The sequence below is a fragment of the Zootoca vivipara genome, chromosome 5 (assembly GCF_965207765.1).
Source record: "Zootoca vivipara chromosome 5, rZooViv2.hap1.1, whole genome shotgun sequence".
Taxonomy (NCBI): Eukaryota; Metazoa; Chordata; class Lepidosauria; order Squamata; family Lacertidae; genus Zootoca; species Zootoca vivipara.
This window is the reverse complement of record NC_142588.1, coordinates 73,283,442-73,295,827: the sequence shown is the minus strand read 5'-3', so window position 1 is coordinate 73,295,827 and position 12,386 is coordinate 73,283,442. Positions and strand designations below refer to the sequence as shown.

At 44.1% G+C, this 12,386-nt stretch overlaps 1 protein-coding gene across 2 annotated transcripts in view; it reads left to right on the top strand.

Moving 5' to 3' along the window:
* Nucleotides 1–232: 232 nt before the first annotated feature.
* CP (ceruloplasmin) overlaps nucleotides 233–12,386 on the top strand; it is a 28,961-nt gene continuing 16,807 nt past the window's right edge. For both annotated transcript variants that reach the window (XM_035132842.3, XM_035132841.3), the window contains exons 1-7: nucleotides 233–398; nucleotides 4,529–4,773; nucleotides 5,236–5,448; nucleotides 7,300–7,473; nucleotides 8,512–8,766; nucleotides 9,909–10,074; nucleotides 11,450–11,589. In XM_035132842.3, the coding sequence (XP_034988733.3) occupies nucleotides 244–398; nucleotides 4,529–4,773; nucleotides 5,236–5,448; nucleotides 7,300–7,473; nucleotides 8,512–8,766; nucleotides 9,909–10,074; nucleotides 11,450–11,589 (1,348 nt within the window). In that variant the 5' untranslated portion in view covers nucleotides 233–243. The remainder of the gene's footprint in view (nucleotides 399–4,528; nucleotides 4,774–5,235; nucleotides 5,449–7,299; nucleotides 7,474–8,511; nucleotides 8,767–9,908; nucleotides 10,075–11,449; nucleotides 11,590–12,386) is intronic.

Here is a 12,386-nt window from a genome sequence, read left to right as displayed (position 1 = left end):
AGAAGGTCTTATTTGCATTTGAAGGAGGTTGGCTGAAATCAAAAGGAAGTTTTTTCTAAAAATACTAATCCGTCAACTGCCCAAGTTACTGGCATCAAATCTGGCTGTGTTTATTCTAGCAAGCATTGTGCAACCTTTTAGTCTATTGAACTATGCAACAGCAATCATGGGGGTGGGTGCGTAGGGGAAACCCTGATCTTATAAAGGGAACACGGTCTTCTGTTACACTGGCAGCAATAGAAAATGGAGCTGTTCGTACTAAGCCTCTTGCTGGCTTGCTGCTTCTTACAGGCCTGGGCAGCAGATAGGGAATATTACATTGGGATTACAGAAACGGATTGGAATTATGCTCCCGGGACAAAGAACATCATATCTGGAAAGCCGTTTTCAGAAGATGAGTAAGTGATACTCGCTTTGGGGCTAACTGTATTGAAAATAAGCTTTCACCTTTTAAGTGCAGGCGATCTAGCTCTGTTGATTTCGAGGGGTGCTCAATAAATGCATGTTGTAGCATAGCCTGATGCAAAGGAGGATGAGACTCCAGTACTTGCAACAACAAATTTCGGCCGATGAAGTTTTGTTCAAGCTATGCCTGCAAAAATTGTGCACGTGGCTTCTTTTCTTTAATGTCACATTAGTATACAGATTTGCTTCTATCGAAGTATACTGGCTGCTTAAGGACTACTTAAGAAAAAAGTTGATTGGTATGGAAAGGAAAAGTGGCCCATGCTGTTCGTACAGGAGGCAGTGATGGGCACTCACCTAGGTGGCTTTAAAAGAGGAACAGAGAAATTCATGGAGGAGAGGGATGCCAAAGGCCACTAGCCATGATGTCTATGCTCTGCCTCTGTGGTCAGAGCATAGCTGCCAAGTCTCCCGTATTCCCCGGGAAACCCCCGTTTTTCCAGCTGTTCCCAGCCGAAAAACGGATTTTTTTTGTTTTTCCCCGGTTTAATCTGGCGCGACAGGCATTTTGGAACTGGGCGGAGCATGCTCAGAATCGACTTTTGATGCTGCTCTGCCCAGTTCCAAAATGGCTGCAGTGCGACTTCTGGTGCGGCGGCCATTTTGGAACTGGGCACAGCAGCATCAAAAGTCACTTCTGAGCATGCTTCACCCAGTTCCAAAATGGCGGCAGCGCTACTTCTGGTCTGCTACTTCCGGTCCGGTCCCTAATTTCTCAAGCTGGAACTTGGCAGGTATGGGTCAGAGGCAAGAATGCTTCTGAATACCACAGGAGAGGGGAGTGCTCTAGTGCTCAAATACTGCTTGCAGGCTTCCCACAGGCATCTGGCTGGCCGCCGTGAGAACAGGATACTGGACTAGATGATTCAGCAGGGTCTTCTTACGTTCTCCCATAGCTGCCAAGTTATCCCTTTTTTAAAGGGATTTTCCCTTATTCTGAATAGGCTTCCTCGCGAGAAAAGGGAAAACTTGGCAGCTATGCGTTCTCCTCCAACCAGCTTGAGGGTTCAGCTTGATTCACTTGGCTTATGAGGAGTTTAGCTAACGTCCTGTGTTTACTGAGCACTTGTTCTGATTTGTTTGTGTGGTGGTTATACAACACTAAGCATCCTGCCCCCATCTTGAGTTGGTAGTGATATGTTTATATGTGTTCATGTGGGCATTTCCTTCATCTCACACCAGGCCTAGGCAAACTTGGCCCTCCAGATGTTTTGAGACTACAATTCCCACCATCCCTGACCACTGGTCCTGTTCGCTAGGGATGATGGGAGTTGTACTCCCAAAACATCTGGAGGGCTGACTAGGCCCGCCTCACACTTTTCAATGCATTTTGCTGTCACTTTCCAAATCATAAACGCTCCAAATATTTTCTTAAAGCTGACAGATCCTTTTAAGCCGCCTTAACTACATGAATCTAAAGTCCCCCCCCCCCGAGTTTTAATCCCTTCCACAAAATACTGACACTCTGGAGGCACCCCAAAATGTTGTGGCGAGGCGGTCTATACCTCTAAATTAATTTAGTTATATTTACAGTGCAATCCTATTCATGTCTACTCAGATGCATGCCCCATTGTGTGCAGTGGTTCTTAAAATAAACAAATTATAAACAGTCATCCTGAGGAGAGAGCAGTGGTTTGATAAGAAGTGGCCACAGGTTCTGTGTTCGAGACAGATGTGGAAATGCAGAGATGGCAATCTCTGCTGAAGAAATGTTGAAACAGGAAGCAAATGCAGAATGTGGTCAAAGAGAAAAATCTGTTAATCCTTCCTTAAGGGCTCTCAGGTGAAATGCAAAAGAGGCGCCCGAGGACAATGGCATGACACAATGAACACTCAAAATCAACAAAGCTGATCCCGGCCTTTGCCCCTCCCTTTGCTCAATCTGGGCATTTTACCAACACCAGTCTCATTGTCTTTGCTGAAAGCAGTTGGGCAAGAATGAGAAATGGAATCCAAAGGGACTGAGAAACACAGTGCCTCTCAGGGACTAGCAATAACCAGACACACGGAGTACTTCTGAAGAGCAAAGCAAAGGAAAAAGGCTGGGCGGCACCAACAAGAGACATACAACAGACCTTCACTGTTGTTGTTGTTGTGTGTCGGCAACTCTATTAGCTCTCTGACAAAGCACAGAGACATAGGGCCCAATTTCTTCCTTGGTGTAAATTCACTGAGAACAGTGAAGTTGCACTGTGGGGTTGCTTTTGGCCTATGACACTTGATGTTTCACTTTTAACCTCTACTTAAACCCTCAGGAATCTTAGCTATGAGGTGGAGTTTTAATGAAAGCTATTATCTTTGCAGAGGAAGAGAAGGAGACCTTACAATTAAATATGAATTATTTGGACAGTCCAAGGAGAGCCATAACATGCATCTCTGATTTAATTTGTGACTCACAGAGCTTCCTGTAAACAGGCTCATGGCCTGAGCCTTTGCAGCAACACTGGTCTCCTTTTGAAATCTCCTTCTTGTGGAGAAAAACCCAATAAGGAGAAACTGCCCATTGCACATTGGCAACCAGTCCTAGGTGCAGAAGCTTGGATGGGGAGTTTGCCAAATCAGGTTCTCCCTGCAAGAGAGGGCACATGTTGCAGTGGGTCCCAGCAGACCAGGTCTAGGTGTTGGGGTGGGACAATTGGAGCAGCCACAACACCCTATTGGTGGTCCATCTGACTGGGTGCAATTGGGCTGAGGGCTTGCAAATCAAAGAGTCAGATGGACCAGTACTTAAACACTGAGCTCACCGTAGAGACCCTCCTTCTCCGGTTGAGCTGCACTGGAACACCTGCCCACCGCTCCCTAATTTTAGGGCTTTCGCTTGACCTTGCTATGCTGTCGTGTGTCGTCCGCCGTTGCAGGGGCACGGCAGGAATTTTCCCCACTTGGCTGATTGGCTGTTGCCATTTGGGTTTCGCCTGCCTCGTAGCAAATCGTCACAACTTGTAAGGTTGGCGGATAGGCTCTGGTTCATGCTGATAGGGCGGTATGATCCTTTACCACCCTATAATTATATATTCAGGTATTCCTCTTATGGGAATCCATGGACCGATGGTATTTCCCCTAAGCGGTGTTGCCCTAATCCAGTGTTCTGGGCACATGCGGGGGAATCAGGGCCCGGCTGGCGCGCGCCAGTTGGGCAACCCCGTCCCAGGTGTGTACCTGGCTGCTGACTCCAGGTGTGCCCTGAGTCAGTGCTACCCTAGGTAGCTAGTCGAACCAGAGCCTATGCAACCACTCATTTGATTTGTAATCAATAAAGTTGTGGCCTAAATTCTGCCAAAAACCAAACCAAAAATACGAGTCATGTCTGAATTTATTTCTAGGCCTGGGATAGAGGGTCTCTACACGCAAATGTGTGATGCCATTTCAGTCGGTCTCCTCTGTTGCTGCACCCTGATGACAAAAGCCCATTGTCATGTTGCCACTTTCTCATGGAGGAGGCACATGAAGAAGGGCCTCAGGTGATGATTGCAGGGTCCTTGTCAGTTCATATGAGGAGAGGCAGTCCTTGAGATATTGTGGTCCTGAGCCATTTAAGGCTTTATAGGTCAAAATCATCACGTTGAATTGGGCCCGGAAACCAATTGCCAGCCAGTGCAGTCAGGCCAGGACTGGTGCTCTAATTATCATTATTTGTTGATATCATTAGCTATTTATTTATCATATATCATTATTTATTGATATTATTATCTTGTACCTCTGTAAAGCTTGGGATTTACTCAAGCCAGATGACATCTCCCTCTTGTGCATGGATGTCGCCATTTTGTCAATGTAAGCAATGGCACTCGCTTCTGATCTTCGGAAATAGAAGGAAAGATAATAATTAATTTGAGACAAAATGTATGCTGTGCAGTAATCACAGAACCACAGAATTGTAGAGGTGGAGGGGACGACCCCCTGCAATGCAGGAATCTTTTGCCCAATGTGGGGCAAAACCCCACAACCCTGAGATTAAGAGTCTCATGCTCTACTGACTGAGCTATCCCGGTGTACCAAAGGATTGTGAGCAAAAGTGTTTTTAAAAAGGACTTAACGCTGACATGATTGTGTGTTGATCCTTTAGGCAAGCGGCTGTCTTTCTCCAACAAGGCCCAGACCGGATAGGAAGCACATACAAAAAAGCTGTGTACATGCAGTTCACAGACAACTCGTACAGCCATATTATTGCAAAACCACCTTGGCTGGGCTTCCTGGGTCCCATTCTTAAAGCAGAAGTTGGAGACACACTCATCATCCACGTAAAGAATTTTGCGACAAGGGCCTACACTCTCCATCCCCATGGTGTCAAATACACAAAAGAAAACGAAGGTAAACCTCAATTCGTGTTTTTCAACTGTCTCCAGGAATACCAAGTGATTCCATACCTTTCCTGTTTTGCAACAGAATTGCATCATTATGGCTGTAGACGCCCACCCAGTGCTGTGAGGGACACCCTGAATTACAGTCAGGGTAGCCAACTGGCTGTGTAATTCAATTTATATTTTCAATTCACACAGTTTTTATATTTATTTATTTTTCCCCCAAATGATTTTATTGAATTTTCTAAATAAACAAGAAAACAAAAACATTTTTTAAAAATACATTCCATCTTGGGGCTCCAGGTGGCGCTGTGGGTTAAACCACTGAGCCTAGGGCTTGCTGATCAGAAGGTCGGCGGTTCGAATCCCTGTGATGGGGTGAGCTCCCGTTGCTTGGTCCCAGCTCCTGCCAATCTAGCAGTTCGAAAGCACGTCAAAATGCAAGTATTTCACTATTTGTTGCATTTCCTAGGTGCATTTTATCCTGACAACACCTCGGGTTTGCAAAAGAAAGACGATGCTGTGCAACCAGGAGAGCAGTATGTGTATAGATGGGAGGTCACTGAAGATCATGGTCCAGCAGCAGGTGATAATAACTGTGTGACCAGAATTTATCACTCACATATAGATGCCCCAAAGGATGTTGCTTCTGGGCTTGTTGGACCTCTGCTCATTTGCAAGAAAGGTAAGGGAAATATGGAAAACGACCGAGTGCTGTTTCCCTATTTATTTATCTCAAGAAACGAGAGACAGAGAATTTTAATCTGTTTGCAGTTCATGAGTTGTGTTGCTGAGAATTTATCTGAAGTTTATTGTGTGAGTCACATGTACTCCTCATTTATCTGAAAGGTGAGTAGTTTCAAGGAGCAAATACAACACAGGTTTTGGTTTCCTTTGAAGGAGAGAGCACTGGAAGGTCATGACATTATTTATGAATATACAAGCAGAGAGTAGGCGGAAGCAAACAGGATGTGTGTTTCTAGCGGAACCCACTGCTTCACATCAGATCTGCAGACAGAGTCACACTGCATCCTCTGGTGTTTCTATAGCCATCAACCAACTCTGTTTCTTCCTGCCTCTCTTTCTCTCTGTCCCCAAACTGCTGCTTCTTATGGTTCTTCAAACACACAAACATCTTACACAAGCCTCTTTCTCACAATTGCTGTGTGTATGTGTGTTTGTCATCTTCCATTCTCTGATAGTTCCTCCATATCTGTTCTGTGTGTTTGTCTGTGGTATCTAACATTTCATTAGCTGTTGTACCCAATATAACTGTCCTGGATAGCAATAGTCTGACCACTGTTATTCATACTGTAGAAACCTCCAGATTACCCTACTGCTGTGCACTGCATAAGGGATTGCCTTTTTAGAGACTATTTGAACTATTTGGAAACTTTAATTGGTAAAAACACCACCACCACCACCACCACCACCACTCCTAGATAGTTGACCAGCTAGGGTTGCCATGTGTCCTCTTTTTCAGCAATAAAATTTGGGACACGTTGCATTTATTTGCTTTGAATGTTCGTCATAGCGTCCTCCTTTTTTTCTCTTCAAAAAATCCAACCCTAAAACACATCCCACCTGTTCTTAAACTGCTGGCTGCTGGTCTGCTCTGTACTGTCTGCTGGTCTGTTTCTGATCACAGTTCAAAGGTTTTGGTTTAATCCTTTCAAGACCTATACAGCTTAGGATCTGGGAATCTAAAGGATCATCACTCCCACATGAACTTGCCCAAATGTTGAGATTGTCTTTGGAGACCTTTAATTATAGAGAGTAGGTGGCCACTGGTGGAAATTCCTTTTCAACAGCAACATCACATCCAACAACTGGAAAAGAGCCTTACAGTGGTACCTCTACTTACGAATTTAATGCGTTCCAAACACACATTTGTAAGTCGAAAAAAATTGTAAGTCAAATCCCATAGGAATGCATTGGGAGAAAAAATTCGTAAGTCGAAGCAACCCTATCTAAAAATTCGTAAGTAGAAAAAATCCTATCTAAACCGCATCCAAGATGGCAGACGGAGCTCCATTTGTAAGTAGAAAAATTTGTAAGTAGAGTTATTTGTAAGTAGAGGTACCACTGTATTTGATCAGAAAAGCCCCATTATAGTCCCACCACCATTCTGGTTCATTTGATGGTCTCAAGTTCTAGTTTTGTGATTTTAGATTTGTTTGATGTTGGTGATCCATTTAAGGTGTGTTGCTGTTTTAGCCATGATCTTTAACATGGTTGTGTTTTTTGTTTTGTTTTAGCTGCCCTGAACATTTTTAATTCACATTGAAGGGTTTGCTATAAAATATTTCAAATGAATAACCCCAAATGTCCCTCTTGGCATTTTCCCACCTGAGTGAATGCCTACTATTCATGCACATGGAGGAAAACAAAAGAGCTGCATTTTCAGACACCATAGCAGAAAATGGGTTGACCTCCCCATCATACACCACTGGTGGGCATTTTTCTGGTAACAAATAGCTGGGAGACAAGAATTTCAGCAGGGAAATGTGCAAAATGTGTCCTTTGTTTTCCTTAGGTACACTGCAGGGTGGAAAAGATAAGGATGTCGACCGAGAATTCGTCCTGATGTTTGCTGTGATGGACGAAAACTTCAGCTGGTACTTAAATGAGAATATCAAGAAATACTGCTCTGAACCTGACAAAGTTGACAAGAATGATGAAGACTTCCAAGAGAGCAATAAAATGCACTGTAAGATTACCTTTCAGAACAAATTGTTTCAACCTTTTAAGAACCTTCTTTGCAACATGTATGTGTACACATAACATTACATGTAAGTTCCATAGATATTCACAACTTAGGCAAGATATTGAAAGTTATCCGCAGCAGCAGGCAATCAAGAGATATACTCTCCCTGAACATAGATGCTTCTGCCATAGTGAGTCGTTTTTATATTGCTCCACACAATATATGGTGTATTCGTTACTCTAGACTGTACGGTGTGTTTTTTTAAAAAAAAATATGGCACCTGTTTAGAAACTAAGTAGCTGATCAGTAGCTGAATGGCAGACTGCTTAAATGCCCCAGGTTAGTCACTTTGAAGATTCTAAAAACAAGTACAAGATATAGAGTGGGCATCAAAATTCAGTGGATCTCTTGCAAGTTTCCACTAACAGACCCAGTCCAGCAAGGACAGATTGATGATGGGCCCTTATAAATCTCTGAGCTATTGGCAGGTGTGCAACAACACTAACTTCTGATGTCATGCGTGGGGTCAAGATATTAAGTATAATAATCAATTAAGTAAAATCTATGACATCCGTGTTCTAGATCTAAAGTGGGTTCTGCAAAAAGAAAGCCTGTTCCAGAGGTAGAGTTTTGCTGATTCCACCTCATCATGATTGATGGCGATAGGGTTTTTGGGGGGCTCAATCCAAGATGCTGGTATTAACCTTTAAAGCCATGAATGGTTTGAGACCTGGATACTTTTGGAATGGCCTTTTTCTATTTGTTCCAAAACCATCAGTCTCAGGAGGTGAGGATGGTGTCAACCAGGGTTAGGGCCTTGCTAAGTGAGGTCCCCATCGCAATGCTTCTTCAGGCAGTTATTGAAGACCTGGCTTTTTAAAAAGGCATTTGGTTTATTAACTTTTGCTGGTTCAATTCAATATGTGCTGCTGCAATCCATAAACAGATATTGCTACCGGTAACATATTCATTTGAATGTACTCTGTTTTGGGGGGTGCACCATGGTAGTTTGAAATAATCTTTTAACTTTTTCTTTTTAAGCAATCAATGGATATATGTATGGGTATCTTCCCAATGTCACAATGTGTGCGGAAGAAAAAGTGAAGTGGTATCTTTTTGGAATGGGTAATGAAGCCGATATCCATTCAGCCTATTTCCATGGGCAAGTCTTGACAGAAAGGAACCATCGAATTGACACGATTAGCCTCTTCCCAGCTACCTTCGTGGATGCTCTCATGGTGCCGAAGAACGATGGGCAGTGGCTGCTTAGTTGTCAAGTCAATGATCACATAGAAGGTAAACCAAGGGCGCTCTCTCTGGTTTTCTTTTTGCATACCAAAGAATCATAAATATTTTCAAGGTTCCGAAAGGTGTGTTCTCTTGAAGCCTACAGTTCACAGCATTGGGTTCACTCCTTAAGAAAGTAATAAGATTGAGACAGGCAAAAGGACAGAGACTTTAGATCAGGGTTGGAGAACCTTTGGAACTTCCAAATGTTGCTGAACTACAGGCTCCCATTATCCCTGGGCATTAGCCATGCATTGTAGTTCAGCAACATCTGGAAGCCCAAAATTTTCCCATGCCTGTAAATCTGGGGTGGCTCCCTTTTTTTGTCCAAAGGGCCAGCTTCACCTTTGGCCAACCCACTGGGCCCCACATGCCAGCAGTGGGTGTGGTTGGGGACCGGGAAGGAATCCACCAAACTCAAATTGCAATTAATCAGATCTGGGTTGGATCATGGGTCTACAGAATCCACAGCCCTGCAGAATCCTTTACAAGGTTGCTGCCTCTGTTCCTGTAAAAGGTGTTTCTGGCTTTTAAACCTCTTGGGGGGGGGGGAAACAGGCTATACAGCTGCCCAGAGCCTGGAACAGCTGGCAGGTGAAGCTCCACAAATGGGGCTCTTTGCCGCTGCATGCTTTGAATCCAATATGTATAGGAAATCCCCTTGAGAGTGATGGGCCCTTGATGACATTTCATCGCTTTCAGGAGGAATGGAACAGGGAAAACTAGGGAGCAATTCATTTCAATCTCTCTACCAAATTTGCTTAGCTGAGCTGCTCAGATATACTGAATAAAATTAGAAGGTTCTGATAAAACATGAAATACAGCCTTCTAGTATCCTGTGGCTCCCAGATGTTTTTGATTACGTCTCCCATCAGTCTAAGCCGCTTCCCAGGGATGTTGGGACTTGTAGTCAAAAAAATCTGGAGACCACCAGGTTGTAGAATGATGCCGCAGATTCTTGCTGATCAACACAAGCAAGTGAATGCTCATAGCTTTTGCAGTACTTCATGTTAAGATGATTCTTCATGAGCAGATATGGATCTGGGCTCATTGAAGAAACCTTTATCTTTAAAGAGTCTTTGATCTGTTTGCAGATATTCCCAGAATTTGAAGTATCCTAACTCCATGTCTTTTGTCTTTCTTCTCTTCAGGCGGCATGCAGGCCATTTTTGAGGTGAAAAACTGTAACAGCCATATCTCCTCTCCCAAGAAGAGCACCATAGCAAGGCACTATTACATTGCAGCAGAGGAACATGTGTGGAACTATGGCCCATCTGGAATAAATAACTTCACAGGGAAACCATTAATTCTGGATGAGTAAGTATTGCCTTTTAAGCTATCAAGCAAACAGCAGCCAGATGATTGCATGAAAAAGAAATGTGTGCTTCCAATGCACTCACCAGCAGAGCTGTTCCAGAGCTGTCTAGGAGGGGTGTGTGGAGAAGTCCAATCCAGCAGCGCCTTTCCTTTGTTCGTATGTTCAGAAATTTTATAGCAGGGAGGGAAGGATAGAGCCAAGTCTGCACAAGAAGATCTGGCCCAGGTCTGGTACCAGCCCCTGGCATCCTAGGGCAGCTGCTGGGCATCCAGTGCCCTCAAAGGGCCCAACAGGGCTTCTACTTACCCTGAGTTCTCAACATTGTGCAGTTAGGCTTGTGAGCTTCAATCACCTACAAGGCTTGACACTATATTGGGCACTCTGTGGTATTGTGGGAAATTAAAATGGCAGCTCCCAGCCATTCTTGAGTTCCCATTGCTGCAGCTATGGGGAGGCCCATTCATGTAAGAGGGGTCCCTGCCCTGGCCCTTCCCTTTGCCTTGTGCATATCAGTTGCCTCTGGGACACTGGTGGTTCTATGGTCTAAACCACTGAGCCTCTTGAGCTTGCCCATTAAATTGGGACACTCCGGTTTTTGAGCTCTATGCTTGCTTGCGGGTCACGTGACATCCTGCTTTAGGCCTGGACTTGTTGGAGGGTGTGGAATGTGAGAGCCTGGTAGGATCTTCTCCTTCTTTGCTGCCACACTTGAGGCCATTGACTGCAAAGGTGATGCGATTTGGAAAGAGGAAGGTTAACGTGATAGAACTGATTCCTAGAGAGGAGAGACAGGGAAGGGAATGTCACCAGCAATATAGGAAATAGAGCAGGCACCCCCAAACTTCGTCCCTCCATATGTTTTGGACTACAATTCCCATCTTCCCCAACAACTGGACCTGTTAGCTAGGGATCATGGGAGTTGTAGGCCAAAACATCTGGAGGGCCACAGTTTGGGGATGCCTGAAATAGAGCAATCGATACAGGTCATGACTAGCCAGAACAGCAGAGGACATCTACACTTGGGGAAATTGTGCAGTTATTCCATTGATTTTTTAAAAAAATGTTGTTCAGAATGTCATGTAAAGAGTCAGTGAATGGAAGTGTGGCTAGTCCATAGCAAATTCCCTGCGTGGAAGCAAATGTTGTTGTTACCTTTTGCTCCTTTCCATGCCACCAGTAAGGCTGACCATTTGGGCCTCCAGGTGGAGTCCTACCATCCAAATCACTTTGATTCCAAGTTATGCCATTCAAAGCCAAACAACAGAAGAAATTAGGATGAGATGAAAAGCGAACAATTTTAGTATGATGCAGAATGTCTTTCTCTTTGCCGTTATCTGAATGCAGCTCTTGAAAATAATTTGTGTTGCTGCACAGGGAGTCCAAGACATTTTTTGAAAAAAGCGAACAAAGGATTGGTGGATCTTACAAAAAAGCTCTTTTCTTTGAGTATACCAGCAGTGACTTTTCACAGCGCCGGAAGAGGCTCCCTAGTGAAGAACATCTTGGGCTATTAGGTAAGACCGTTTTTAGCCTCTGGCAATCAAAAGCAGAGGGGATTTTCCGTTTCCTAGGCTGAGTCTTTCAAGGCTGAAGACAGCACACCTTTGGAGAGGTCAAAGTAATGATGTCACTAGTTTGCTGTCTGATTACTGCAAAGAGGTCTGGCACTGTGGTTTTACCCAAAGTGACTGTGGATGGGAGCCTGAAACTTGACACTAAAGAAACCGAAATGCAAGAGTGGGGAATATCATGCCCAGAGTCAAAATGCTACTGTCGTGGCTCCCATTCGAGGACCCTGTGCTCGGGCTCTTGATTCAGTTGTTAGCATTAAATGTTTTATTCCAAAATTCACTACAGCACTCAAACGTAAGTGGGGTTACTGGTTACAAAGTCAGGAAGCACGGCAGATAGGTAGAAAAAGACAGTGACACAACCTTTGACACACTCTCTGAGCATCCCTTTCAAAGAGCAGGGTGGGCACCTTCATTCATGTGGTTGACGTCTGAAGACTCAAAACTGGGGACTCAGCTACATTGGTAAAGAAACAACAAATTGAATGCATTTTAAACATGTAACACCAGATGGTGCCAGAGAGCAGGAATTGTTTAAAATGACATTTCCCATAGGATTTTTTTTCCTTTTAAAAAATGATCTAAGTTCTGTCTTATCTATTACATTTTTCCACTTTGGGAAAGCAAGTAGGCTGAGCATGTGAAGTCTGTTCGCACCAGTGCAGTCATTTCTGCATTTTTGGTGATAGAGGTAGAGATGATGGGGCTGCCTCATGGTCAGGTTTATCCCTCTGTGCCTC